The sequence below is a fragment of the Neopelma chrysocephalum genome, unplaced genomic scaffold (genome assembly GCF_003984885.1).
Source record: "Neopelma chrysocephalum unplaced genomic scaffold, ASM398488v2 Primary Assembly neopelma1_97027, whole genome shotgun sequence".
Taxonomy (NCBI): Eukaryota; Metazoa; Chordata; class Aves; order Passeriformes; family Pipridae; genus Neopelma; species Neopelma chrysocephalum.
The window spans coordinates 3,166,545-3,194,363 of record NW_020925669.1 but is presented as its reverse complement, the minus strand read 5'-3'; the positions used below and the strand labels follow the sequence as shown (position 1 = coordinate 3,194,363).

General features: G+C 47.4%; 1 protein-coding gene across 3 annotated transcripts; it reads left to right on the top strand.

Moving 5' to 3' along the window:
• Window positions 1–12,559: 12,559 nt before the first annotated feature.
• LOC113961049 (aquaporin-7-like) lies at window positions 12,560–25,917 on the top strand. Of its 3 annotated transcripts, none has more exons than XM_027671055.1 (7): window positions 12,560–12,796; window positions 16,570–16,692; window positions 19,853–19,979; window positions 22,399–22,536; window positions 23,230–23,348; window positions 24,611–24,828; window positions 25,657–25,917. In XM_027671055.1, exons 1-7 carry the CDS (start codon window positions 12,779–12,781, stop codon window positions 25,814–25,816), a joined length of 903 nt encoding a protein of 300 aa, XP_027526856.1. In that variant the 5' UTR covers window positions 12,560–12,778; the 3' UTR covers window positions 25,817–25,917. The 3 variants fall into 3 exon arrangements, with proteins under 3 accessions (XP_027526856.1, XP_027526855.1, XP_027526857.1); XM_027671054.1 differs by having other exon boundaries at window positions 16,567–16,692; XM_027671056.1 differs by lacking the exon at window positions 12,560–12,796 and adding an exon at window positions 15,642–15,762 and having other exon boundaries at window positions 16,567–16,692.
• Window positions 25,918–27,819: the final 1,902 nt, after the last annotated feature.

The following is a 27,819-nucleotide window of genomic DNA, read 5'->3' as shown; positions in this document are numbered from 1 at the left end:
GTGTGGAATGGGTCTTTACATCTTTCTTGATTGAAAATGGTGGCTACATGGAAAATGAATCTGACACCAGCAGGATGCCTCCATTTCCTTCCAGACTGTCAGTGGTTGGCCTCCTGTTAGAAGGTGACTCTCCCACTTTTCCTTCCCCATATTTCCATTCCTCCCAGCCCATTTTAGAAAGGAAAGGCTGGAATTGTTTTCTCTTTGTCCCTGGGAAATCAGTACTAGTCTTTGAAAGTTGTTACACATGGTAAAGATGACTGTAAGTCATGGAAGGAAAAGCCCCCCAAAATCTGAAATAATAAACTACAACGCAAACTCCAACCCAAATGACACTTTCCATTCTAGAATAATGTCTTATGAATAAACACTCCTTTGGTTGCTGTGAGCTCATCTCAGTGAAGAACACTGTGCTCTGCAGTGAGGAACCACCTCCTGAAAAGTGGAGGAGAAGGCTGACAATTCTGTTTTTAGAGCCAGAGAGCTTGAAAAGCTTTGAATTCCCACACTACACTTTGCTATCGGAAAGTGAAATGCTCTCAGAAGGAACATTTTTCTTGGGTAAAAAATTATTTCAGCTGAAGTTTGGCATAGGAAAATTTAAACAAAGTAACTTTGCTGGGTCAACTTGATAGTGAGATCCACATCCATTCAATCCTCCACAGCTGCTAACAAACATCATTTCAGGCTATTCTTGTCCCTGTTGCTACATATTAGCTGGGCCTCTTGCACAGGTGATATGTCACTGTGGTGTTTGCCTCTGCCTGCATCATGGCAGTGACTTTTGGGAGGTGAAGTGGCTTCTGTGACAGTTTTTGAGCTTTTCATCTGCTTTCAATGATGTTCACTCTGTCCCTTGCACAGGCAGGGAGGTTGCAGAGTTAGAGCAGAGACTGGTCAGGAAACATCTGAGGATAGTATGATGAGCATAGCAGTGAGAAGCATGTTTGTCTCTTTCTTTCCATGCTGTGGCTCTTGTTGGAAAGATGTTTCCAGCTGCAGCTGGAGTTCTTTGGTCGGAGTTAACCTTCTCAGAGAAGGACTCTAAACCTGAATCAGTTATAGGTGGGTCAAAGACAGCGAGTCTGTGCACTGCCCTGGGTGTAAGTGATCCCTCCCTCACTGGTTATTTCAGCTCACAGCAATTTGAGAGGTATAAGAGTTTGTGAGAAAGATCAATTTGGATAAATGAAGGGCTGAACTGACAGTCAAAAAGTGGTGGTGGTAGGATAATGTATGGGCACAAACTGGGCGTAGGTGAAATATTTGTTTAAGGTGATGCCTGGAAAAGTCCCAGCAGGAGCACCTTGAATAGCTGCAACTATTGTGAGAGTAACAGCTGTCCTGTGTATCCTAAAACAGTTAAACCAGGCAGGACAAATTTTTGTGGGATTCACTCATGACTTTGAAGTCTTTGTCTGGATAGGCTTTCTCAGCTGTGCTAGTGCCTGGCAATGACTCTTGAGTTTCTGACAGCTTCCCTCGTGTTATACTTAAAATGCTGTTAGATGCCAAGATGAACACATTGTATTCACACAGAGCCAAAATTTTTATTAAAATCTTAACCTAATCAAGATCCTCCTATCCAATGATATCCTCACCTTCTGATGTCCCTGAGTCTTGTGGTTGGTGGCACCAGCCTCCTCTAGCAGAGAGGTGACAGGCTGTCTCTGTGAGTCATCAGTGCCCTGAGTTGTCACTGGGAGGAGTTCTCCCAAACAAAGTTCCTCCTCAGGCCTGCGGTTTTTTGGGGCTGTTTTTGTGGTTTTTTTTTTCCTTGTCACATTGTCTTTCCCTCTCAGCAGTTTCCAGGTAAAGTTGCACAACATCTTTCCCCAATCTCAGTTGAGGTCAAGGGCTATTTCTTGTTATGCAGTGACGACCTGTGCTTGTCATTTTACCATATATACAGAGATAAAGCTGGAACAGGTTATACAGAAGTTATTTGACCACTAGCAATTGTTAAGGTAAACTAACACCAGTGCAGGTCAAGATAAGCCTGGAGACATACTGAGATGCCAAAGCTTGTGTCTTTCACCTACAGTTTCAAGAATTACACTTACTGGACTACATCAGTGCTTTGACAGATACAGACCTCCAAACATTTTTGTATCCTGTGGCTGCAAGAGGAGGGCCTTAAACTACAAGAAGCCATCATGTGCAGGGACCACAGGACCCTGTTTTGTGAATCTGCGAGATCTATGCTCATAAATGGTCGTGTTAGTATTGCTCCTGCTCACCCACCCCAGCAGCGTAATGGAACCATCAGCGATGTCACTCATGACGTGCACATCATTGCTGATGTGCTCAGATGAAAGTCTCACCACTGCAGGGCCATACTGAGAGCTGGTGGGATACTTTTTTGTCCCAGGATGCAAGGAGCTTCTGGCTATTCCTAGCTCTCTTCATTCTTTTTCCCATTGCATGTTTGTTCTGTTGAGGTTGTACTGTCTCTGAGACAAGGACCATATTTGTTTCTCTTTTCTTTCTTCTTTCTCTGATATTTGTCTTCAACCTTTAGTCTCTGAGGTGGCTGGAAAGAATCAGTGCAGCTGATATTCCTGCAAAGGGTTTTGTAGTGAGCAATGCTGTCAAGTTTCCCTTGGGAATGATGAGCAGACACTCAGGGTTCTTTTCAATCCCAGAAAGACCTTTTCCCTACTCCATTGACGTGAAAAAATAAGCCAGATGCAAATATTTTATTTTTTTAAATATACTTTCCTGTGCCTTGTATTATGCTTGTGAACAATGCTAGGCCTATTGCAACTGCTGGTCAGCTTAGAGATGCTGAGGGTGTCTAAATGTGTGGGTGTGCACTTGCTTTTCCCAAGGGCGTCAGTCCTTCTCCTGTCCCAAGGGCGGGGTAGGATGTCAGTCCCACACAGGGGTGGCTTCTCAAAGGCAAGAGTGCTGCTGCCACCTCTTGGAACTGGGAATAAGGGACGAGCCCAGCATGGGAGGCACTGTCATGGTGCACTGGAAGAGGTTGGCATGTGGGAAGCAAGGGGTGGTCACCTCTTCATTTCATGCCATTCACATGGTAAGCTGTGCCCTGGTGAAGGCCAAAGATCTGAAACAGGTGTGAATTTTAGTCTCATCCAGATCCTCAAACAGCACAGGATCCATACCAACATTTGATTTCCAGAGGTTGTTTTTTCAATTCAGGACTTAAAAGGCATATGATGTGGCCCTCTGCAGTTTCCAGGGGCAGCCTTGCAATGTACAGCCTCGCAATGAATGTCACCTTTCTGAAGCTTTTACTGTCTCTAAAGTGCTATTAAAATGTTTCACTGCTATATGCATTGTGGTAAATGTGATAAATGGAGGGATGGAAACCAGGCTGTTCTGAAGTCACGCTAAGATCTGACCTGCTCTCTGTGTAAATACAATCATTACTTCTGTTCTTCTCCTTTGCTATCTTGGTTCTTAAGTAGTGTTTATCAGCATAGTATCTGTGTGCTATCTAGGAATGCATTAAGCAACAGATGTTACATGTTTAGGTCCCATCCTGCTCATGGGAGAAAAATATGTGTAATTATATTGTTTTGTTTGAAATCCTCATTGCACTGAGTCAGTCCGTCCCTTGGTTTTTCACAGAAGTGCACATGCAGACACACACGTAGAGCTCTCCTTTTAAGCTGGTGGAGATACACCAGGAGGTGAGGAGGTTTATTGTGGGTTTTAGCTCTGGGGAAGTTCTGCTCCACAGCATGTGGCTGCCCCCACACAGATTCTTCCTCCTATAGAGGAGGATAGAGTTCATTACTGCTCAAAGGAGCCTCTCAAAGAAGAGACACCAAGGGCAACCTTGATCCTGAAGCCACAGGCTTTTTAAGATAGTTTGGTCTCCTGCTACCAAGACCTTTGAAAACAGGGAGTGATTTGCTGCTCTCCGGGAATGCGATGGCAGCTTGTAGCAGCCCAGCATTCAGAGGGAGCCTACTGTGATCTAACCTGCCCAGGCCTATCCAAGCATTGAGGTATTTTAGGAGTGATGGCTCAGAGCGGGAAAAGGAAAACTCCCCTCGCTACACATTGCCTGCTCCGGAGTGAATGGTAGTGGCATTTTCTAAATTGGGAAGAGCAAAAGTCAGATTTGGAGGTCCTGGGCTCAGACTCTACAAGGAGTGTGGGTTGACCTCACTGCTTGAATTAACCCTTGATTCTCTGTGATTTGTTCAGCAACAGGTGGTGACGATTCCTTACAATATGTATCAGTTGGCAACAGTCTGTCAACATCAGGACTGATGAAACCAGCAAGCCCTCCTGGAGAGCTCCTGAAGGCAGCTTGAGGATGCACGAGACTGTGTCCGATAGGAAAGAAGAATTCTCCAAAATTACTTGCTCTCCTGATCATGAAGAAATTTGTCTGAATTCAGACAAATTCAGGAATGGGTGTCCAAACCTCTCTCCAGTACCCTCTGTACTGTGGTTCCTCCCTGTCCGGCCAGGGGAGGCTGCTGATCTCTCCTGTTCAGGTCACCCCCATCTGTGAAAGTCAGGGGTCATGAGTCTTCTGGTCCATCTTCTAATGAGTTATTTCACCCCATCCCCAGCAGATTAATCTGATGAACTCAGGAACATCTCATGATACTCAGAATGGCCTGAAAATATGCATGGCTGTGATGTTCATTTAGGGGAAATGCTGGGGAACAGGGAGTAGAGGACCTGTCTTTCACTGTGGCAAAACAGGACTGAAGCTGGGCAACACGGGGTCTGCTTCAGCTTGTGAGTCATATCTCTATGTCACTCAACTGGGCTGGACAGATAGAGAAGGTCCTGGCACATCCAAGTCTCTGAGTACTCCAAGGTTTAAAGCATGGGGACTTGGTAGCAAGGCAGAGAGTGCTGCAGGACCCTAGCATGGAATAATTTCCTGGACAATCCCACATGACAGGATCTGCCTTTCCTAATCACAAGCAGAAGCTAGTGCAAATTTAAAGCAAGGTGAAAGGCACTGCTCACCCTCTCTGCAAGGCTGGGAGCTGGAAATGGACATGGCATCCTTGCACTCACAAATGACAGAACCACTGAATATTCTGGGTTGAAAGGGACCCACAAGGATCATTGAGTCCAGCTCTTCAGTGAATGGCCCATATAGGATATTGAATCTGTGACCTTGGCATTATCAGCACCAACTTTTAACCAGCTGAGCTGCCCAAAGCTGACCTGAGCAGGGGTCACTGAGCGCTGAGCTGGCACTTACCCGGACCCTGGAGATCACTTTTGGTGGGAATCACCCTATGGAATCACACAACAGCACTTTGAGGGGACATAACATGCCAGTAGGGTGAGACACACAGGGGGTCTTCCTCCAGCATCCAAAGCCAGAGCAGTAAAACATGTTTGCTGTGGTATGTGTATGTCTCTTCCAGAGTGCTAACACACAGAACTCATGGGATGTATGCTCATCCATTTGTAACAGATGCAAAAATCTCTTCACACACCTTCCTTGCTGCAGTTCAGGATGGCACAGGTGGTTATTGCAGCCATATTTCTATGCTCTGCCTGACTGTGCCAGACCTACATAAGTGTGTCAGGACAGTCAGACTTTGTTCCAGGGAGCTTATTACAGCTGATTTGAAAATGGTGATATGGAGATAGAGGACAAATCTTCTGTCCAGATACGGATTCTTCATCGACTACCTTTATAGTCTGCTGGGGTAAAGACAGTGAGTGGGGTAGAGACACCTTAACTAGCACAAGCAGTACCACAGGGAATCTGGGCACAGGGCCCCCCTGCTTCACAGTCTTTCCTCAGACAGTCCTTTGTTTCCCCCTTTTTCTTCTCCCAGATTCCTCTGATTTTACCCCTGCCCATTTGGGGGGGTTGAAATGGGAGCTAAGCCAAAAGCTGCCCTATTGTGAAGGTCCTTGCCTGTTTGAGGCCAGCCTAGGGCAGAGCTCAGGGTAGGGACCCATCCTGCAGCACAGACCCAGCCAAGACCTCTGAGCTGAGCTGTTGCACCTGTAGTGGATGACACCAGTGCTGTGGGATCTCTGCAGTCTGGCTGTTGGCTTCTAGCTGGGGCTGAAGGCATCACCTCTGATTTACAAGCCCTCTGTGCCCCAGGACATGTTGCTGGCAGCAGGACTCCGGTCTTGATTTGCAGATCTCCAGCTTTTGAGTTTTTCAAGTGCTAAATGATGGGGAGCCAAGGTACTCCACAGCAGGTCTTGGAGGAATGAAGCATATATAAATCTGCTGGATTAGTCACATTTGGTGTCCCTCCTTGGCATCAAGCTACAACACAACCATGCTGGCAGGTTGGTTGGAGAGCAGCTGTGGTAGGAATATGCAAAACATTTTTTCAAAGGGCGTTTGTTTGCTCTCCAATCTGGAAAAGATATTTCCTTAAAATACGTTTTCCTGAAAGGTAGGAGGGTTTGGACTGGAGCAGGGTAGTGGGGCAGATAACTATAATGCAACAGTGGCCCATGGCACATTTTAGTCAATCATTTATGGAAACTACGAAATGAAACTCTATGAATGCTGCCGAGGGAATACAACAGCCAATTTTGTGGCATTTTCTGCACACAACCATTGACTGATGCTCCAGTGACTCATTCACATGGCATTTTTCCAGATCTGATAATATCCTGGACTGTGAGCAACTCTCCTATCTATGCAGATTTTTTTTTCTCTTGAACATATTTCACGCACCTTTGTGCATAACATAACATCGTTATATGTGTAATTGCCTATTCTAGATCTCTATCCACTGTTTCTATCCTTTGCTTACGTTTGCCTTGGCTTATGATCCTATCATGTGCTGAAAGCTGAGCAGGACTGATCCGGCAGGACAGGACAGTGCTTGAAAGGGAAACCTCTGATTAAAGTTGAGTGCTACAGCACCTGGTGACAGCACCCACGAGGGATGCACTCTTTTCAGACAGGCAGCTAGCTGGGTGGGACACTGGGCATGGGAGCACCATTTTCCTTACATATTTGTGGTCATCAGAGTGAATCATCAGCTGATACTGTAAGGACTATTCCACAGGATTTGCAGTTTTCTTCCCGGTTGTGGGTCGTCAGCAGGCAGGAAGAAATCCACAGGCATCAGGACTGCTTTTAATAAAGGATCTGCCTTTGTTCCAAGAAGTAGATGGTATTGAGTTAGCTAATATAAAAGTGTAAACAGAATAATTAAGACTTTGACCTTGGCTTACAAATTAGGGTCAGTCTGTTGAGAACTTAAAGGTGATCATGATTTACTAATCTCAGTTTCTCTGTGTTGATCAATCTTTTTATCCCGTTAGCAAGCGTGAATCAACAAATGCAAATTATGAACATGTTTTTTTCCTCAGCGCTGACAACCTAGGACATAACATGTTTATGTCACTGCTGGATCATATCTTGCTCTTTGCAGATGCTGATCAGGGCATGATGTCTTCCATCAAGATATTGCCTCTGGGTATAAGGCATTTGTGATGGATGATTTTGGCAGTGCTTCCAAACAAGTCAGAGTCCAAAAAACATGGGGCAATTGTATGACAGAAATAACAACTAATGAGAACTTATTCCAAAGATCCTGAAGAAACACGTGCTTTGAGAGTCCAGCTGCAGCCCAAGCAGATTGTTATGAAGTGAGGCATCTCTGTTCTGCCATACCACCCTGTGACTACAAAAAATTTGCTGTGTCCCACACCATTTCTGGCTGTGAGATTTCCCCTTTGCTGCTACTAAGGTGGTTGCCAAGGTATGCTTAAAAGAGGTCTTATGCGTTCAGAGGATTTTGTCCCCATTCTAGACTTCCAGGATGGCACATGACAAACCCCATGGCACTTGCAGTGAAGGGAGACCCCACTCTGAGACTCCTTTTCCCTACTATGCTACAGGTCCCACATGGCTCCCAAACTGACCAGGAGGGAGGAAGGTGCAAGCCTCACACCAGGCACAGAGGAGGGAGTGTGGCAGGGGGGCCTCGCAATGCTCCCGTGGCTCTGGCAGTGTTTTCCTCACCCAAGCCCTTGCTGACAGTGTTGTGTGACTGCACTGTAGTGGTGTGGCATCCACAGGTGCCATCTCATGGAGCTGTGCAGGAGAGAAAGCACAGAGGGAAGATGGGTTTGCACAGGGGAGGCGAGCAGTGAGCAGCTCTGCTCCGTTAGCTCGCTTTCTCCTGTGAAGCACTGTACAAACAGCAGAGGCAATAAAACACGAGATGAACAAGACAAAGTCAGCTATTTACTGCCCTAAGCAAGGCACAATTGTTCCCCATGGTGAGTTTTCAAGTGCCTTTTGCTTCAAGTCTGCTTTTAAATGACGTATATGATGTGGCTTCCTCCAGCTCGTGGGGGAAAGGAGAAGGGAGCCTCTACCGCAGTGCAATAGATACCCCTCATCTAAAGCTTTTACTGTATCTAAAATGCCATTGAATTGCTGCTCTGCTGTAGGCATTATAGTAAGTGCTCTGGTGAGCTGAGCAGCTGAGCAGCTGTTCTGCTGGCTTTACCTGTTGTGTGTATGAAGGATGCTCCTACTTGATCCTCTGACCACTGGCCTCACCAGTAGTGAAGGGGAAGCTGAGACGTGTGTCCTTGGCTGTCCTGGGACGGGGAGAGGTCACTCTCTGTACTGCACAGAGCAATGATGAGGGGGCTGACTCAGGATGACCCAGGAGCTGATGGCACTTCCAGCACTCAGCCTGGGCAGGTATTTTAGCAAAGATCACACAACATGCTGTGTGCAGTTACAAATGTCTCCTCTGCCCACTGCAAACTGTTTCTGAACAAGGTGTCTTGGTCACCCCTGGAAATGGGGAACTGGGCAGGGAGGAGGAATGGGTGCTCAGGACTCACTCTGGTGAAGAATAGAGCTGGAATATATTTTTAGTATTCTCATCTCAGAACTGAGCAACTCAAGAAGAGCAGCTAGAAAAGGCTGTTAGCCTTCTGTTCCTGTGACTTAAGTACTAAAGTGGTGGACATCCTATTCCACTGGACAGCACAGTCAGCCAGGCAGTGGTCACTGAGACAGGTTGGACTCACAAAGGAGATTCATGAGTGTGTGATATGAGAAGAGTGGGGGAACAGAACAAATTTATTTCCCCAGAATCATTTAACAACCCCCAACGATTCACAGCTCAGGTTCCCCTTGTAATAGAGGTGTGTTGATGTTTAACAGCTGTTGGTGGATTTTTACCTTCATGAATTTGTCTAATCTTGTTTAGATGCCTTTTTAGCACCCCCAGCATCCTGTGTCAAGGACTTCTGGAGGTGCAATACACACAGTGGTACATGAAAAGCAGTTTGAGCTTATTCTGAGCAAAGTTATTGCAGCAAAGCCAAGTATTTCTCAGTAGATTCTATGCTGAGTAAGTGAGAGGTCCATCCAGGTACTTGCTGTGCCTAATGTCGCAGTTTGGAACATGCATGAAGATCTGAGGTGCAAAAATCACTCTCCATATGTTCACAGACCTGTTGTGATTTATGTCTCGTGGCAGAACCTGGGGGCTGTGTTGTGGTCAGAGGCCCATTGCATCAGGTCCTGAGCAAATACACCCTGAAGTGCTTCCAAAGAGCTCTAACTGGTTCATGCTGGAAGTGAGGGACAGACCCTCTGCCATTCTTATAAGATTATAAATTGATAATTTGACCCCAAGGGGGATCATACGAAGTCAAAATTCAGAATGTGGTGTGCTATGGTTACTTCTTCACTAGGAAGTGGCTGATATGGATGCATAATTTGAGTGTCTGCGTAAAAAGAAACATACAGACAATAAAGACAGTGACAATGTTTAATAATTGCTATGGGTTAGGGACACCTGCACTGTCAGTAATGACTGATATGTGGTGCCCTGTGCTTAGGGAAATAGACTGCATGTCAGTGCTCTGCTTAATTTGGAACAATTTGTGAAGCTGCCACTTGTGCCATGCAGGACTTGTGCTAGAAAACTACAGGGGCTAGGAAAACTGACTCTTGCTCAGGATACATCAATGCTTGGATTTTCAGCTTCTGTGAGTTCCTCTGGGTCAATGGCTTTACACACAAGAACTGATAGGATGAGAATGACCATGGAGCCACCTAGATCCACCCTTGGTCCCTCTTTCCTGTGTCTCTAAAGAGCACAAGAGGCAAAAATGGCTGGGGGATCATGAGGGTGACAGGGTCTGGCTGATGCTGGAGGAAACCTCCACCCCCACTGAAATGCCTGTGGGGCTCCTTGGAGCTCCAGGAGATGCTGGGCAGTGTCCAAGGGGATTTGTGTGCACGCCTGCAAGGAATCTGTGGCATCTCCTCCGAGCTGCGATAGTGGGAGCTTATTGGGGGTTTCCTTTGGATGCCTTCACGTCCAGACCAGGAGCAGTCCTCTGGGCTGGGGTGGGCTGGTGCTGAGAAAACCAACCCAGCTGCCTCCATCCTGGCCTTTCCCTTCCCTGTGGAGAGGCAAATCCCATGGCAGGCACTGGTGGTGCAAGTCATGCCAGCAGCTGTACTGTCTTTGGACACCCCATGGCAGGTGTGATACGTGAGAACACGGCTGTGTGGCTGAGACCTGGGGGGTGGGTAATTCACTGATTATACATATGGGCAACAATTAGTGTCACCAGCTGGTTCCTCACCCCACAAAACATCTGCATCACAGGTGGGCTTTTTACAAGGGCCTATAGGGCCTGATAGGACAAGAGGAATGGCTTTAAACTGAAGGAAGGTAGGTTTAGATTAGATAATAGAAGAAATTCTGTGAGGATGGTGAGCACTGGCACAGGTTGCCCAGAGAAGCTGTGGATACCCCATCTCTGGAAGTGTTCAAGGCCAGGTTGGATGGGGCCTTGAGCAACCTGGTCTAGTGGAAGGTGTCCCTGCCCATGGCAGAGGGGTTGAAACGGGATGATCATTAAGGTCTCTTCAACCCCCAAAATTCTACGATTCTGTGATTCTATGGTGTCCCTATGGGTTTGACATCATCTCTTGAAGGGTTTACAAGTGTAGCTTATATGAGTGGAATGTATGGATGCAGTATAGCTTTAAACACCTGGTGGCTGTGAAGGACTGTGTGAAGTACGACTGGTTCAGCCTTGCTCTGCTTGCTCAGCAGCAGAGGGAGCAGGCAGGGCTGTGAGCCTGCTGTGAGCCTGTCATCAGGCCCTGCTCTGGTTTTACTCTTTGTGACTGTCAACACGAGCTCGTGCCTTTCTGGTGCTGCAGACCATCCTGGACTGGAGTGCCTGGGAAGGGATGAGGCAGAGGAGACTGTGTGAGATGAAGTACAAGGGGTTTGTCTGTAAGGCTGAAGTCCTTGCATCCTGAGGGTGGGACACAGCCATGCTGTGCTGTCTCTGTTGTACAGTCAGAGGCAGGGAAATGTTCAGATCAGTGTGCTGGCTCCACCAGCTTCAAGATCTCATTCACCTGATCTGGTGTCTCCTCCCCCAGCCTGCAGCCTTTTCCCTTTAATCTCTCCTTTCAGAGTGTGTTTGTGCTCCTTTAGGAGAAAGCCTGGCTCCTCTTATCTCCTGGGTGGTGATGTCCTGTGAGCCCTGTGGTTTCCCCAGCTTTCACTTTATCTGTGGATTGAAAGCAGGCCTGAGCAGGCGGCTCACAGCTGGGTGAGAGCATTTGCACCCACAGGGCCTGCTGCTCTCTATCGGGGTCTGGAGACCCCCATGTTGGGGTCCCAGGACAGGAAGGAAGACGTTTCCACACACAGGAGTATGGTGGGAGCATGGCCCTGAGCAGGCCAGGAGAACAAGATGCTCATGGAAATGAGGGGTGATAGCAAATGAGGAGCTGGCAGGACCCCGTTGGAAATCCCATGGGTACCTTGTTGGAAATCTCATGGGTACCTTCTTGGACCTTTACTGCATACAGTTCTGGTGCACTAAACATAAAAAGGACATGGAACTGTTGGAGCAAGTCCAGAGGAGGGCCAAGAAGTTGATAAGAGGAGTGGAGCACCTCCCCTATGAAGAAAGGCTGAGAAAGTTGGGGCTGTTCAGCCTGGAGAAGGTTCTATGTGGAGACCTCATAGAAACCTTCCAGTATCTGAAGGGGCCTACAGGGAAGCTGGTGGGGGAGTCTTTTGTCAGGAACTGTAGTGATAGGACAAGGAGTAATGGGCACAAACTAAAAGAGGGGAAATTTAGTTTAGAAGAAATACTTTACTATAATGGTGGTAATATACTGGAATAGGTTGCCCAGCGAGGTTCTGGATGCCCCAACCCTGGCAGTGTTCAAGGCCAGGTTGGATAAGGCCTTGAGGAACCTGGTCTAGTGGGGGGTGTCTCTGCCTGTAGCTGGGGGTATTGGGACTAGATGATCTTTAAGGTCCCTTCCAATCCTTGACATTTTATGATTCTATGACATGAACTACCCCTGCGCCTCCATTTCAGTCCCTGTTAAATATTTGTGGGCAGGTGACATTTTTCAGAGCTTTTCACAGATCAAAGCTGGTGGGGTGCCTCAAAAACCATCATGCTTTGCTGCCTACAAAAATGACCTGATTCTGTCTGATAAGTCAAACAAGGGCAGAAGGAGAGTGTGGCCCAACGTGGGGTGAGTGGGTCCCTGGTGGCCAGGAGGGTTCCGCTCTTGTTGCTCAACAATGGAGCCAGCGCCACCCCTGGCAACCCCTTCGTGTAGAGCCCTGCTCTCCCTGGCTAACTCTGCTCCTGCTGACACTATCCCCTTGGGGATTACCTCGGCTTGAGTAAGCTGTAGCAGCCTGGGGAAGGGCAGCACTGTGCTTGAAGCAGGATCTCACCGGTGAACCTCCTTCTGTTTGTGCCTCCACCTCCCACTTCTGCCCAGCACGATAAGAGCCAGCCTGGTATCATGGACGAGTATGTGCAGGTGACGAACCTTTGGTCAGCTTCAGGGCAAGGGACAATGGTGTGTGGGGTGAGCTGAAACACTGTGGAGGGTGGTATCCTGGGAATGGAGAGCGGGGTAACAGTACAGAGAGCAAAGCCATCTGCTGGGAGACAAACATCAGGGGTGTCTGCAACTTGCTCGGTGCCTGCCACCTGTAAAAAATGACCATGAGTATTAAATATGAGACCATAGGGAGCAGGTGTTCCAGGGTATGTCAGCTGGGGTCTGTACTGGACAGCTAAGGTCATACCAGTGCTGTAATGATCTCTCTGACTGGGCCTTGCTTCCTAAAGGGCACTGGAGATATCTTGGTGCAATGTTCATTTGGTCTGATTGAGGAGCAAGTTGTTCTCGTCCTCTGTTGTGCTCCCTGCTCATGCTCCTCTAGGCCTCTGGGGAAAAAAAGTTCCACCAGCAGGGCTGCAGCAACTGGAGTGGCAATGTTCCACCTGCTGATTAGCCCAATTAAGAGATAAATGAGCTCCTAGGTGCAGAGGAGCATGTGCACTGTCAAACTGAGTCAGAGAAGTTATTCCTTGAAGAATGCCCTGGAGTTCCTGGGTTGTCATCCTTCCTGGGCCTGCTCTAGCAGGATCCAGGGGTGTTGTTCCTCCTGTTCTTCAGGACCATGGGTATCAACACCAGCACACTTAGTGGGCCTTGACTGTGCCAAAACCTTCCTCTCCAAACTGAGACCTTTATTACTACTGCTGAAAGCACACCTGCCTTATGGAAGAAAACGGGTTTGGTTTAGCAGGTGGCTGCTTAATGTGCAGGGGAAAGTGTGGTAAAATCATTATAAGGTCAATGCTGAGTGAAGTTTCAACCTGTGAGGAAATCAAGGTAAACATCAGGAGGCACTGTGGAGCTAAGCACAAACAGCTAATGCTCTTCTAACAAACCTTATAGGAACACTCTAAGGGATAGCACCTGTAATAAACAAATTAACTCATGACTGTGATGGGGCAATGCTGGCACATGGACAAACAGCTTTGAGAATTTGGCTGAAAATTAGAGGAAAGCGTCTAATCTCCAGAGCAGCTAGTTCTGGTAACAGGGTCCAACAGGAGGAGTTGGGCAAAAAGCACCTACCCCTAAAATGGAGACTGGCCTGGTCACCAAAGGGTCAATGTGATGTGGCTGCCTATGTCAGGAGGGATGTATTTAGTGACCCCAGAGATCCCCATCAGCCCTGCGGGTAAGTGAAACTGAGCAAGTATGGGCAGGTACCGTTGGGCAACCAGCAGATATTCGCAATTCAGCCCTTGTCTGACTCACGTGGTTTGCACTTGCTCAAGATCACCACATCTGGATGCAGGGAGAGGGGCAGTCCAGCTCACCTGGGGGTAGGTATCTCCACGTGGGTGTGCGCATTGGAGCCCATCACTCCTTGTCCCTGTGCAGACACTGGAGGGAAAGTGCCAGTATCTAGTGTGACTCATAGGCCTGGCCTCAGAAGCTTATTTTAGGTGGGGAATAACTGCCCATAGGAGCTGCCTGTTTTTCTCTGCTGATTGTAAAGTGGAAGGTGTCAGGTGCAGGCTCACACGCTTTGGGTTTGTGTGCTGTCAGAACAGAGGTGCTCTGACCTACCTACATGACCTATGGAAAGGTGTTGGGTTTGTTATTGTTACTCTCCTTGAACATGTCTATCACTTCAATGTCTAAAAATACCTAGAGAAACCCTAAAATTAAACAGTTCTCACATTTTCAGTAGCCAACAGAGGAACCCTTCTGAACACTTTTAAGGGAGAAATTAATGTCTCGGTGCCATCTTGTGGAATGACTTGAACAAAAGGACAAGCAGTGGCAAGAGACATATCTAGTGATTCATGATGCTATCCTAGAAGCATGCTGAAATTTTAGGGAATTCAGTGGTAATGTTGGGAATTACGCTGCAAATATTATCACCAAACCAAAGATTTTTATTGCGAACTGAGATTGCCTTTTTCCCTGAGAAGACTGCAAGTCCATGGGAACCTGGTGTTCCCAGGAAGTACCTGTCCATTTTTCAGCCCAAATCAGAATATGGAGATGCCTATAGTTAAAGCCTAAATGCAGGAGACAAAGCCTATTAGCGACACAGTAGATTCCTAGCCCACAGGGAAAGAATCCACTTGGAAGGCTCCCTGAGATCTAGGAGTGAAAAACAAAGTTGTAGGTCCAGTTGTGGGTGATACTGACCCACTCGCACCTTGTCCATCCAAGAAAGGCTGTGAGGTCTCCAATACATGCAGATCTCAGGTGACATGTAAAGTCAGCTGGAAACCACCATGTGCAAAACAAACTTGACACTCTTGTCACTACCCCAACCTGGTGCTCCAGGGCCCACGTTTGTGCTCCACCAATAAACAGTTGCATGGCAGAGAATGAAGTGACCTAGAAAGATTTATCTGGTGCTTGTTCTGTGCCACAGCATAGCTCACAGACTCTTAGGAGAAAACTTTCCCACCTAGAAATATGCAGTAGGAACACCCTTGCAAGCAGCATGATCACCATCTGTCATAATTAGATTATCCTTAGTGTCAGAGACAGACTAGTAATTTACTGCATATTTATCCCGACATTCGCTGGGGTCAATAGCTAATCTGTTCCTGGAGGAGGGATTACCCCATTGCATAAAACTCTCCCTGCCAGAAGATAGACAATCATCTATGGAGCAGAAAAGAATCAGCTTCACAGGTTCTTCCATACAGCTGCTGAGGGTCCTGTGGGTGAAAGAAAGCTCATGAACTTTTGCCCATGCAGTAGAGCAGAGGGAAGCAACACCATGGGCAGCACGAGCAGAGCACCATGTCCCCATTGGGGCAGCTGCTGGTAACCTCTGCAGAGCTGTCCTCTGCAGAGCCACGCGGAGAAGCTGCAGCAGGCTGAGAGGAAGGTGAAGAAAACCAGCAAAGAACCAGAAAAGGCTCACATGGAAAGGTCTTGAGTGTTCAGTGAATGTAAGTTTTTCCATGATTAAACAAAGGTTTTCACCGTGGAGAGGTAAGAGCACCTGGTGAGGAGGGAGATGAGCAGAGGGAATCGGTAGATGGAGGAGGAATCAGGACAGCAATGATTCTGCTCTGGCAGCTAGATGAGATTGAAGGTCTCTGGAGACCATTTCTGAGCTGGGTTTCTCCTTGCCCCACACGAGAGGACAGACAGGGTGACTGGTGGCACAGCTCTCCGCTAGTGTGATGGCAGCTGCAGACACAGGTGCATTCAACAAGAGCAACTATTCAGCCTGAAGCAGTGCATTGTGCTCTTCCCAGCTGAGGACAGCAGTGCACACTGGCTCCAGGCAGAGCACCCTCGCTGCAGAATGGGCATCCAAATAGTCCTGCACAGGCAAATGGCCCTAATCCCATCTGTTTTAAAACAATGACACCAAACCACCAGTGAGTGGGTTACAATGCAGAGCGGAGCCAAAATTCCTGTTCAGTCCCAGTGGAAAAGTTTACTGAGAAAGACAGCCTTAAGAGCACAACAAGGCTACTTACAGCTCCACTGTTCTGAGGATAGGCTGCTCCTGGGCAGACACACAGGGTCTGTAATGCCCCAGTAATAGAAATATTGCATCTGTATGATATAGCTTTTAAAGGATGGTATCTGTGTTTGTGTGGGGGCAGACTTTAAAGCTGGCTGCTGCTTTATTGGCTTGTTCATCGTTAACCAAATGAATGAAGGTGTCTGGGGCTGAAGAGGGGGTGCCAAGTTTCAAAGGGTAACTTGGCTCAGTGCAATGAAGTGTGTTTTCACAACAGCAGCACCGTGTCTACCTTCCGAGGTCGGAGAGGACAATGTCTGAGAAGATCAAGAAGGCGCTCACAACTCACTGCAGCACCGTGAGGCAGCTGCTGGCAGAAGCACTGGGAACGTACATCCTCATGGTAAGGAGGAGATGGGTCCAGACATGCGTGTGTGTGTGCGTGCAACCATTTAAAACAGCAATTTGTAAGGTCAGCGGTTTCCTACCACATCCACAGGGTTGCTTGATGGCTGGTTGTTATTGCTCACCCCTCTGCTGTGGTAGGGTGGCAGTTTCCCATCAGGAAGACTGTCTGCCAAAAACCTTCTGGAGCTAAAAATTAATGCAGGGAGTGGGAGGTGGGTGCTGGGAGACAGTGAAGCAGGTGGGATAGAATGATAATATCACAGAACCATTTAGGTTGGGAAAGACCTTTAAGTGTTCAACCATTAACCCAGCACTGCCAATCCCACCACTAAACCATGTCCCTAAGTGCCACATCTACATGCCTTTTAAATACGTCCAGGGTATTATATATATTATAATATCCATATATAATACTGATATATTATAATATGTATTTAATATCTATATCTCCACCACTTCCCTGGCCAGCCTGTTACAATGTTTAGCAACCCAGCTGGTGAAGAAATTTTTCCTAATATCCAATCTAAATCTCCCCTGGTGCAATTTGAGGCTGTTTCCTCTTCTGTCACTTATTATCTGGGAGAAAGAGACTGACCCCCACCTGGCTACACCATCCTTTCAGGTAGTTGTAAAGAGTAATAAGGTCATCATTGAGCCTCCTTTTCTCCCAGCTGAACACTCCCACCTCCCTCAGCCATCCCTCATCAGACTTGTGCTCCAGACTCTTCCCCAGCTCCACTGCCCTTCTCCGGACATGTCATTGTTTCAGTTCTCTTCTAGGAGAAAACTGAGGAAGAGTTTGGGAATGAAATCAAAGAGCAATGTCTAGTCAGACAGAGTAACACAACACTCGTGGCAAACACCCTGAAAGATCCCATACAGTGAATTGAGACTTTTCTTCCTGCTATGAGAGGCAATGGTGTGGTTGGTGGGGCCTGAACAGGTCTGGGGGGCAGACCCTGACTCCCCTATCACAGACAGCTGCTGTGAAATGAAAACAGCGTTCATCCATCTTCCTCTCTCGGTGTTGCCAGGGTAATGAACCTTCCAGAGAAACTCTCCTGAGCCACAGCCCACCATTAGGAACTGTAATTACCGGGTGTGAAGCACGACAGGATTTCACTTTTGTTTTTCTTGCTGCCAATTGAATAGTGCTTATGCAAATCATGCATAAACTGCCCCCTTGCCTAAGGGATCTGTTTCACAAAGAAAAAGCTAAGTGGGCTTGAGCTCCTGGGCTGCTTCCGAATGTTTGGGGAGAGAGTAAGGAAGGTTTTACAATCAGAACTGATCCCTGGTGGGGATGAAGTACCCAGAGGGATCAGAGACTGTGAGTTTTGAACCAACACAGCATAATGAGATCCTCCCTCTGAAAAGTCCAGTGTCTGTCTGTGCCAACTTACTACACGTGGACTTAGCCTGGGCTGAGATGCTTTGGACTGGACAGAGGCTGGCATGCAAAGGCTGAGCATAACCCCAACAACTTGCACTTGGAGATTTGCACAGGAGGAAGATAAGATTTGTGTAAGCAAATGTGTAAGCAAATTTGTGACAGAGCTGACTGTACAAACAAAGGTGCTCATTTTCAGGGGCAACAACTGCCTTTGCAGAGGATGGTTGCTTCTTATCACATCATATTGCACGTCCACCTCCTTGAAGTTCACTCCTAGGCAGTTTTGTACCCATAGTAAGTCAGAGTACAGGCATCTGTGAAGCCTCAGAAACAGCTTAGTAAACCATTTTACAAAAGCAAATTGCTTACCATTCCCTTCGTTATTTGGTAGTTGAAGTTCCCAGGTGACAAAGAACAATTCAGGGTTGTCCTGCCATGGCTGTCTCCGGGAAGCAGCATGGAGTAGAGACTTTTCTCTGCACTCTGACAGTCCAAGGCACATTTTGTGGCCTGCACCTCACATTGGCTCTTCTCTCGCTGATGCATGTGAGGGAATAGAATAAAAGAAGGGCAGTGCAGGTGGACTCCCATGAAGGGCTGATGACAAGCACCATCCAGCACCCAACTCTTCAGCAGCACCTTGGCCCTCAGTGCAAACGGGAAGGTGCTGGATGCATCTCCAGGATGCCTGGATGGCTGTTATTTGGACAACAGCGCTCACCTCCAGGGCCTCTCACTTTAATAGACAGGCAATATTGATAAAGGAGGAACCAGGCAGCAGGACTAAACAGCACAAGGACTAGGGAAGAAGGAAAGAGAAAAAAGAAAGTATTTTGGGACTGTGACTATACAGGAAGAGAAGGGAGGTTTGGAACTGTGCTGAAAAATAGATTCTGTGGCCTGTCTTATGTTTTTTTTCAGGATAATGCTGTTCATGCACAGTTATATCTCTTGCTTTGTACCCTTCTCTCTGCACCTGTGTGCTCTGCTGCAAAACCTGTGCCTTATGCATTTGCCTTCTCTTGGATCTGGCTTTGGAAAATTCAGAGATGAATATGCAGATGCTTTGCAGATGCTGGGGGACATCATAAACTACTTTTGGGGGCTTTTGCTAAGGCAATCTGAGAAGAGCTTACACTGTGCAGGCTGCAGCTCTGTGCAGAGCACAGAGCGCGGTCTGTGTATATGAGAGAGATAAAACAGCATCCCTGGGGAACAGGGGATTTGACTGATGTGTGAAAGCATCGGGGGGAAGCAGACGCATGAGATAAAATTTGGATCCAGGCAGAGTAGCCAGAAAAGATCACAGTTAAAACAGTACAGGCCAGAGCAGAAGTTTAGATGCTGGAGAACATATTGACTTTCTTGTTTTTGAAAGACATGTCATCCTGCTTAAACATCAGTGCAGTCCTCGGAACAGGATATACCTTCCAAACCGTAAGTGGTTTGTGAGGCCGAAACCTCACAAGAAGCCTCGTCCTTCTCCAGATTTCAGTGTAAGAGTGTTCAAAGAACTATCTCTCCACACCCAACCATAATGAGAGTGCCTGGTTTGGTTTGATGGGCACCAATGAGAAATTTCCCAGGCATCACTTCAATTTTTGCAGGGGAGGCTTGTTATTTGTCTTCTGACCATAGGCACCTTAGAGACTTCCTGTCTTTGGGAGTTTATTAGTATTGCAGAAAAAGTAGCAAAGAAGCTCAGTCCACCACAGCAACAACAACACTTTTAACACTCCTTTCTCTCTTTCTTTTTACACAGGTTTTTGGCTTGTCCTCTGTGGCACAAGTGGTATTAGGAAAAGGAAACACTGGTCAGTATCTGAGCATCAATATGGCATTTGGCATTGGTGTTACTCTGGGAATCCATGCAGCTGGAGGAGTATCTGGTGAGCAGGACACTTGAGCACGAGACATATCCATGTCCCCTAAAGGCCACATGCATTGGGAACAGCACCAGTGGGCTGTGGAGGGGCTCATGACAGCATGGCAAGGTGGAGCAGCGCCCTCACCCCAAAAAGGGCAGTCCTAGGGTACCCAAGCAAGAAGAATAGCGCAGGTCTGGTTGGTGACCATGACCAGGGCCAGCTTTGTGACCTGGAGAACACAGCCAAATCTGGGAGGAGGGGCAGGTCAGAGGTCAAGCCAAGGCATTGCGGTGGCGTGGCATTGTCAGGGGAAGCAAGGGACAAAGCAGGCACAGCACTTATACAGCATGCTGTCCCCAAACTTGTGCTCTGAGCTGTGATGGGGCAAGTGGGACAGGGAGGGTGGCAGAGGTTCTACCTTCCCCTCCTGCTGCAAAGCCAGGTTTCAGCAGTTCCCCCGTTAGGCAGTTGGGATATGCCGTCATGGCCTAAGGAGACAGGGAGCTCCCAAAACAAGCTGCTGATATGACCCATGGGGAAGTAAATAATTCATTGCAAAGGAGAGCTTACTGCTGATGTCGCAACAAGGAATGGTATGCAAATTTCCTCCTTACCATCCACATCCATGCGCACATAACCCGCACGAGGTGGTGGTTCAGGGCCTTGCGGTGCCATCCCTCACATGGCAGAGCATTACCTGTGCCTTGTGCTATTTCTGCATTCATTTGCACCAAGAGATGAGATTAATGGCTCTAATGGGCAGAAAATTAAAGCAACTCTTTGCTCTTGAACTGTTGGAGCAGAGAGAGAGGTCCAAGCTTGGGGCTGGCTTGGAAAAATTTTCCATGCGAGCAGTCAGCGCTTGGTTTCCTTGACTTCTGGAGCTGGTGGAAAAATCCTGGGAAAAGTGGGCTGAGGAAAGTAGGTCCCGGCAGTCCCAAGTGACTTTTGAGAAGGAGCTGCTCTGCTGAGGGCAGAGGGCAGAGGGAAGGGATCTCAGCTCAGTCTGGTTAAGCCAGCAACGGTCTGGTTATGGAGCAAACTTCAGGGCTTCCTGTCATAGTAATTTGGTTTCAATGTGTCACAAGATGCTTCTTGTGATCTCTGAAATGGCTGGTCATACCCGCAAAGGAGCAGAGGATCAAAGAAAAAGGGATCTACCCCCATTCCATTTGTGATTGTTGGACTGTAGCAAGGCGATACATGCACTTTTACTTCACTCTGCCCTACCCTTTGATGAGACAATGGGTGTCTGCATCTTACCCCTTCTAGAGTCTGGAGTAGGAGATGGCCATGAAGGTTGGAACATTTATTGGCCCCTAAAGTTTATACCTACCGGTCAGGAAAAACAAATATTTCCTTTAAACTCATGGGGACATGGGGCCTGGAGAACACACCAAGGTCACCAAACCTGGATTCATGTAGTCCTTCTCCAAAAGTACCATTGTGATACCAAGCTCCTCCACAGAAAGTGTCCCATCAAAACAGGGAAAATGGTCTTGCACTGTATGGAAGCCACATACTAAAAGATATCAGGAAATGCAGTCCAAGATTACAAACTCTGCAAGGGAAGGACAGGGTCTGCTTCAAACTAGTAGAAGCAACCATGGTCTGGGTATGGTTGAACATCTTGGCAAGCCCTTCTCAATGCAGTGATGTCCATGAGCTCACCTGAGTCCCTGCTGACAGCCCTGTGTAGGATTTGCTATGCAGTCACAGAGATGTGGGTCATCAGTGGCTGATTCTGCAGTTTCCCTAGCACTTCATGCCTTGCCTGCCAGGTACGCTAAGGGCCCACAGCTCCCATCAGCTGGGGTACTCAGCTTTGCCTGGATGTGGCCCTTCTTGTCTATCTGATGTTTCCAGAAGGCCTTGTGATTGTTTGGGCTAAGATTTGCCTCGTCTACCTGCAGCCGTTTAAAAAGTGGCTAAGTCCGGGCTCTTTTTAAGCTCAATAAAGAGCAGCCCACTGAGAAACTCACAGAGAAACTCATGCCATGCCAAGAAAGGTATCTCTGACTGGCAAAATGATCCACTCTCTGGAGGCAGCCTGTGGTCTACAGAAGTTTTAGAAGACTAAAGCTAGTAGCTCTTTGACCTGTATGATTCAGCTGAGCAGGGAGAATGGGTCAGTTTTGTGTCTGTGCAGGAGTAAGACCCTGCCCTGAGAGAGTCTTGGTGTTCTGGAACAAGGTCTGTGTAACCACTGCGTGGCACGGGGCATAGAACCATGGAAGGGTTTAGGTTGGAAGAGACCTTTAAAGGTTGTGTTGTCCAACCGCCCAGCAGTGAGCAGGGACATCTTCAACCAGAGCAGGTTGCTCCAGGCCCTATCCAACCTGGCCTTGAATGTTTCCAGGAATGGGGCATCTGCCCAGTCACATGCTCTAAACCACCTACATCAGGGCTGAGGCCACTTTCTTTTTCTTTGATTTTGCAGGAGGTCATCTGAATGCTGCTATCACCATTATGGAGTTCATTTTAGGAAACCTCAACTGGAAGAAGCTCATAGCTTATCTGATCGGCCAGTTCCTGGGCTCCTTTATGGCAGCAGCCACCGTCTTTGGCATCTACTATGGTATTGTTGTGTCTTTTATCACAGAGGTTGCTGTAGGCATCATTTCATTCAACTCACATTATTAAAAATATGTCCTTTTAGAGTTCACAGCATGATTTCCGGGTGAGGAGGGCAAGGCTTGTGAGACATACTTCATATCTCATGGCCAGAGCAGGTCCCAGATACCTCTGGGAAGAATACACAGTTCCTGGATAACATAGCTCCTTTCGCTCAGGGCATTCCCACTTTCAAAACCTGTCCTCAACTGAAGTGCAGTAGCTGCATTTTGTCAGCATTGTTTCCAGGTCTGCAGGGGCTCGAGTTACATGAACTACTGTGTATTAGGTACAGCTGGAGCTCTGGGGGACTCTGCTGGTCTGTGAAAAACAGGATCACAGACACCAGGGGTTTTGAATTGTGAGCAGAGGACCTGCCAGCTGTTGTTTCCAGCATGTCTCAGTCTCAGGGTGGAGGCCTCCAGCACATCCAGGCTGCTGGAGCAGGAATAGGGGGCATAAGGAAGAAATTGCAGACCAAAGTCTGTGGGCAACAGGTATCGGTGAGATCACGCCCTGCGAGGAGTGTGTCACCTCCATCATATCTTCCATTGCCTCTCTCCTCCTTTGTGTCTGTCCTGGCTGCAATGGGTGAACATGTGTATGTGACTTGTGGGGTGAACTCTGTGCTAAGTTCTGTATCTCCCACTCCTCCTAGATGCTCTGTACGACTACACCAAAGGGAACTTCACAGTGACAGGACCAATTGCCACTGCAGGGATCTTCGCCACGTACCCTGCTCCCAATGTATCCTTGCTGGGAGCCTTCTTTACAGAGGTCAGTAGGAATGGCTGTTGTGTGCCAGTAGAAGGTGGGAGGTAACAGGTCTGCTACAAGGTATCCTCAGGGTAATGCCTGCAGGAAGCTCCGCAGCTTGGTCCAAGTGCCCTCCAGTCACTTTCCCTTCATCCAGCACAAGCAATGGGAAATGAGAAGGTGACCTGTATCAGCAACCATCTCCTTTGGGTTCTGGGCAGTTCCCTGAACTGTTCTTGCCCTTTTTGGATTCTACACCCACTCCATGACCATAGTCAGCTGTGCTGGCTGCTCCTGCCCAGCGAAGAGAGCCTGGGACTGTCTTCACATGAGCACAGCCTGGACTGAAACTCTACAGTTTGAATAGTCCAACTGAGGCTGTGTACAGTTGATTCTCAGCACATAGCACAATGTCCAGATGCCCAGAAATAGGAAAGGGATGTGTGAAGCACTGAGATACCGGAGAGTGAAGATTCACTTCCAGTGAATATCTTAGGAAGCCAATGATTTTTTTCTGAGCTGACAAAACTCCTGACTAGGCATGATGAGGAAGGTAGTGAGGAAGAGCCTACAGGTGGGGAGCTGATCACTCAGCCTCCTGTGCATCAGGCCGTGTCTTTGCTGCACAAGAAAGCAAATGACACTGACAGTACATTGCTAAGAGCTGCAGAGTTTCTGCTTTTGTTGGCATCTCCGCAAGCAGACCAAGGCTCTCCAGCTGCATTTGCTGAAGCAGAAAGAAACAGGAGTCATCACCTCTATACAAACTGTGGTTCTTGATGTCCTTGGCACTGCAGATCTACAAATGCCAGCTGTGTACTGTCATTGATGGGACATTCAACTTCTCAGATGAGAATCTGGTATCCGCATTTAGTTCCAGGAAGGGCTAAAGCAACAGGCCGTAGTAAAAACATCACTAGAGAGGATCAGATTTGTCTTGTTAGCTGTTTGCTAGGGCTCTGCTTCTGTTAGACAAAATGTACTTAAAATAACCCATTTCCCTGACTTAAGAGGTGGAGGGGGAGAGTTTGTTGCTGAGAAGTTTGTATCAGTCTTAGAGCACTTTTGGCAGAGGTGAACACATTTTTGTTGAGAAATGAGTCTAGAATTTTCTTCAGTCCACCTGTGAGGCAGGAGTAACATTTGGGTCCTCCCTGTCTTGATCAGACCGTGAATCTTATCTCTTCTTTGATTCTGGGAAGCCTCTTCCCCTCTGCTGAGCAGAATTCTTCCACCTTTTCCATTCTCTCCTGTGACCTGTTCTCCCTCTTCTGCTCCTGCAGTTCACAGCGACAGTTATGCTGGTCCTGGGCGTTCAGGTCATCCACGATGAGAAAAACAATGCAGCCCTGAAAGGCACTCAGGCCCTGATCACCGGTATCCTGGTCCTGGGCATCGGCCTGGGAATGGGGATGAACACAGGATATGCCATAAACCCTTCCCGGGACCTGCCCCCCAGGATCTTCACAGCAATTGCTGGCTGGGGAACAGAGGTCTTCACGTGAGTAACCTGTTCTGCTTTTACACTGCCCAGCTTGCAAGAAGAGGAGATAAGCCCAAGACAAAATGGTCCCAAGGCCTTTTTCTTTGGGCCAAGTGATGGTGTCACTGCAGAGTGTGTTCTCCATTCTCAGAGAGCAAGTGTTGTGCCTAGAGGAGCCCTGGGCACTCTACTCTGCACACCAAATTCGGGGTACACTAATTCTCCTGCATGGGATTCACCTTGACACTCTGATACCTCAGTTTGGGCACCAAACTGCTGACCTGTTCACTGGAGATCTAGCTGGTTATTGCAGTGACCAGAGAGCCATAATGCATTCAGCTCACCTGAAAGCACGTACTTACAGCTGGATTGCTGAATAGCTCTCCTACATTTAGATGTCTGAATCTGGAGATGAAATCCTACCTTCCTCTATCTAGAAGGATGGTGCCATGCTATGGCTTTTCCTATGGTTCAGTCATTACTGCAGTCTCCTGTCCCAGATGTTACTGGAAAAGGGGAGGGAAAACGTGGGTGCCTGTGTCTGAGAGTCACACTCATCAAGATCACGTGGACTATTTCTTTTGGATAACAAGAAATCTGCAGACAGTGTGGAGCCATGTTTTCATGCTGATGGGGAAAATGACCTTCCCTCCAGCAATCGGGTGGTGGAGAGCGAATTTGTCTAAGATAGTTGTAGAGCCCAGTACACAAAGTGGGACAGGCACCTCTGCTCACACAGCTCACCCCTGCCCCAGCAGACTCAGCTCACTCCTGCTGCACAATGACATGGCAGGGTAGGATGTTCCAGCCTGGCTCACCAGCTGCCTTTTCTGTGTTTCTTTTTAGGGCTGGACGTAACTGGTGGTGGGTCCCAGTCACAGCTCCAGTTCTGGGAAGTCTTATTGGTGTTTTAATCTACAAACTCTTCATTGACTTTCACAACCAACCTGATGAGGATATTGAAAATAAGAAAGAACAGAGAGGTGTGGAGACTTCCAAGCTGTGACGGCCACGTGCTTCGATGACACATAGGAGGAGCGCACGGTTTGTCCAACATGCAGATGAGGGACTAGTCTTCAGTAAACTCACTCTGCTTAACAAGACAAACTTGGTCTCTGAGATATTGGGCAGACCTGGGTAGGGTTAGACCTGACTGTGACCTGAAGAAATTATTCAATCTCCCTGTTTAAAAATCTACCAAAAAACCCCAAACACAATCATCACATTCTGAAGAAAAGCAAAGTAGAGCTGCAAGACTCCAGATACCTATATATTCATATAGATCAAAATACAGGAATCAACAATGCCAGAAAAAATGTGATTAAGTTTATTAACATAGAACTTTGGTCTGGAATATTCTTTGGTAAGAGGTAGATCCCACCCTACCAAAGGATAGTTTGGCAGAGCACAGAAAAGAGAAGAGCAAGGACAGTCTAAAATAGAAACATGAACTTCCCCCCCCCCCGCTTGGTTTTTTGGTTTTTTTTGATCTGAACATTCAGGAAGCATCAAAAAATTAGTAAACTAAACTACAGGGTCTCCTGAATCCTGCCACAGCTCTGCTGGAACATGCTGGCATCACAGAACCATGTGTGTTACTGACAGGCTAGACTTGAACTATCACCAACTACCACCATATGAAAGAATTCAGATATCTTCTGTGACAGCACCACCAAAACCTCAACACCCCCTCCCCCCAACACATTCTTTTTCCACTCTGAATTCATGAGAAATATGAGGAGAGGTTGCCCTGCTGTTGCAGGAATTCAGCCTTACACATTTGAGATATCACTGGATTAAAAGTAAAACACCACCAGGAGCTCTTTGTTCCTGGGGGGCGGTGACAACAGTCTTAACTTTTCTAGAAAGTGCTTAAGCACGTATGGTATATATGTCAAACACATAACTGTAGTCCCAGGGCTGAGTGCCATGAATAAACAACACAGAAATCTCCAATAGTAGGATGTGATAGAACATCACTACTGCATAGAATTCCAGAAAATGACATTTACTGGCTTTAATGATTATTCCCATCTCCCTACTAAAAGGATAACTAATGGATAACCAACCCAGTGGCATGGGGTGGGTTTGGGTGGTAGGTGCTTCCTCATTAGAGCTGACTTCATAGTAATACAGCAGCTACAGCAGATCTTCACCTGTCTCAAGACACACATCAGCTTGAAAGGATGCATCAGAGGGTTTTTTTGTCATTTGGGGGTGGCAGAGGGTGGCTGGCAGGCAATGCAGCAACTGCATTTGAGAGTGGGCCCCAGGCAGCGCTGGAAGCCAGCAAAATGTGCTTGAGCTGGGGCAGAGACTTTGTACAGTGACCACGGGACAGAAGTAGAACAGCTGTCAAAAAGCTCAGTCTTTTGGTCTACGGGAACTAAACTGGGAACTTCGGAGTAGCTCAAGATGGATTAGCTAAAAGCACTGCAACCCATCACTTCCCAGAGAGAGATTCCCCACTGCATTAAAAAACCCCAAATAATCCAGCCTGCGCCTTGCTCTTGCCATACATCCTTGTGCACATGCTCCCCAAAGCATCTTCAAATATCGAATCACTCTGGAAAAAAATATTTAGGTATTTATTAAAATATTATTAAGCACTTACAGGGTGGCTTCATTTTTCTGAAGGCCATACAAACACTCATGAAAGCCTCACAACATCCCTGTGAGGTAGGTTTGACTTGTGTAATTATGTAATGGTTTCATAAATTAAAGATGATGCTCTTTAAATAATCAATGCTCATTTGAAGACAGTGACTTTGATTTCCCTGTTTAGGCACAAAATGTGTTGGGTGCTACCATGCATTTCCAGCACATCTAGGAAGACAGAATAGCATAGAAAAGTAGTGGAAACATCAGGTGTAACTGAAAACCAGCAGTAAATGGATTAAAGTGCAGTTCTAACCTGAAAACTTACAGTACAGAAGACAGCATCAGGGGCTTCTAAGGCTATAGAATCTCTTACCAGTGGCCCCTGGTAAGATCCTGCCCAACTGAAAA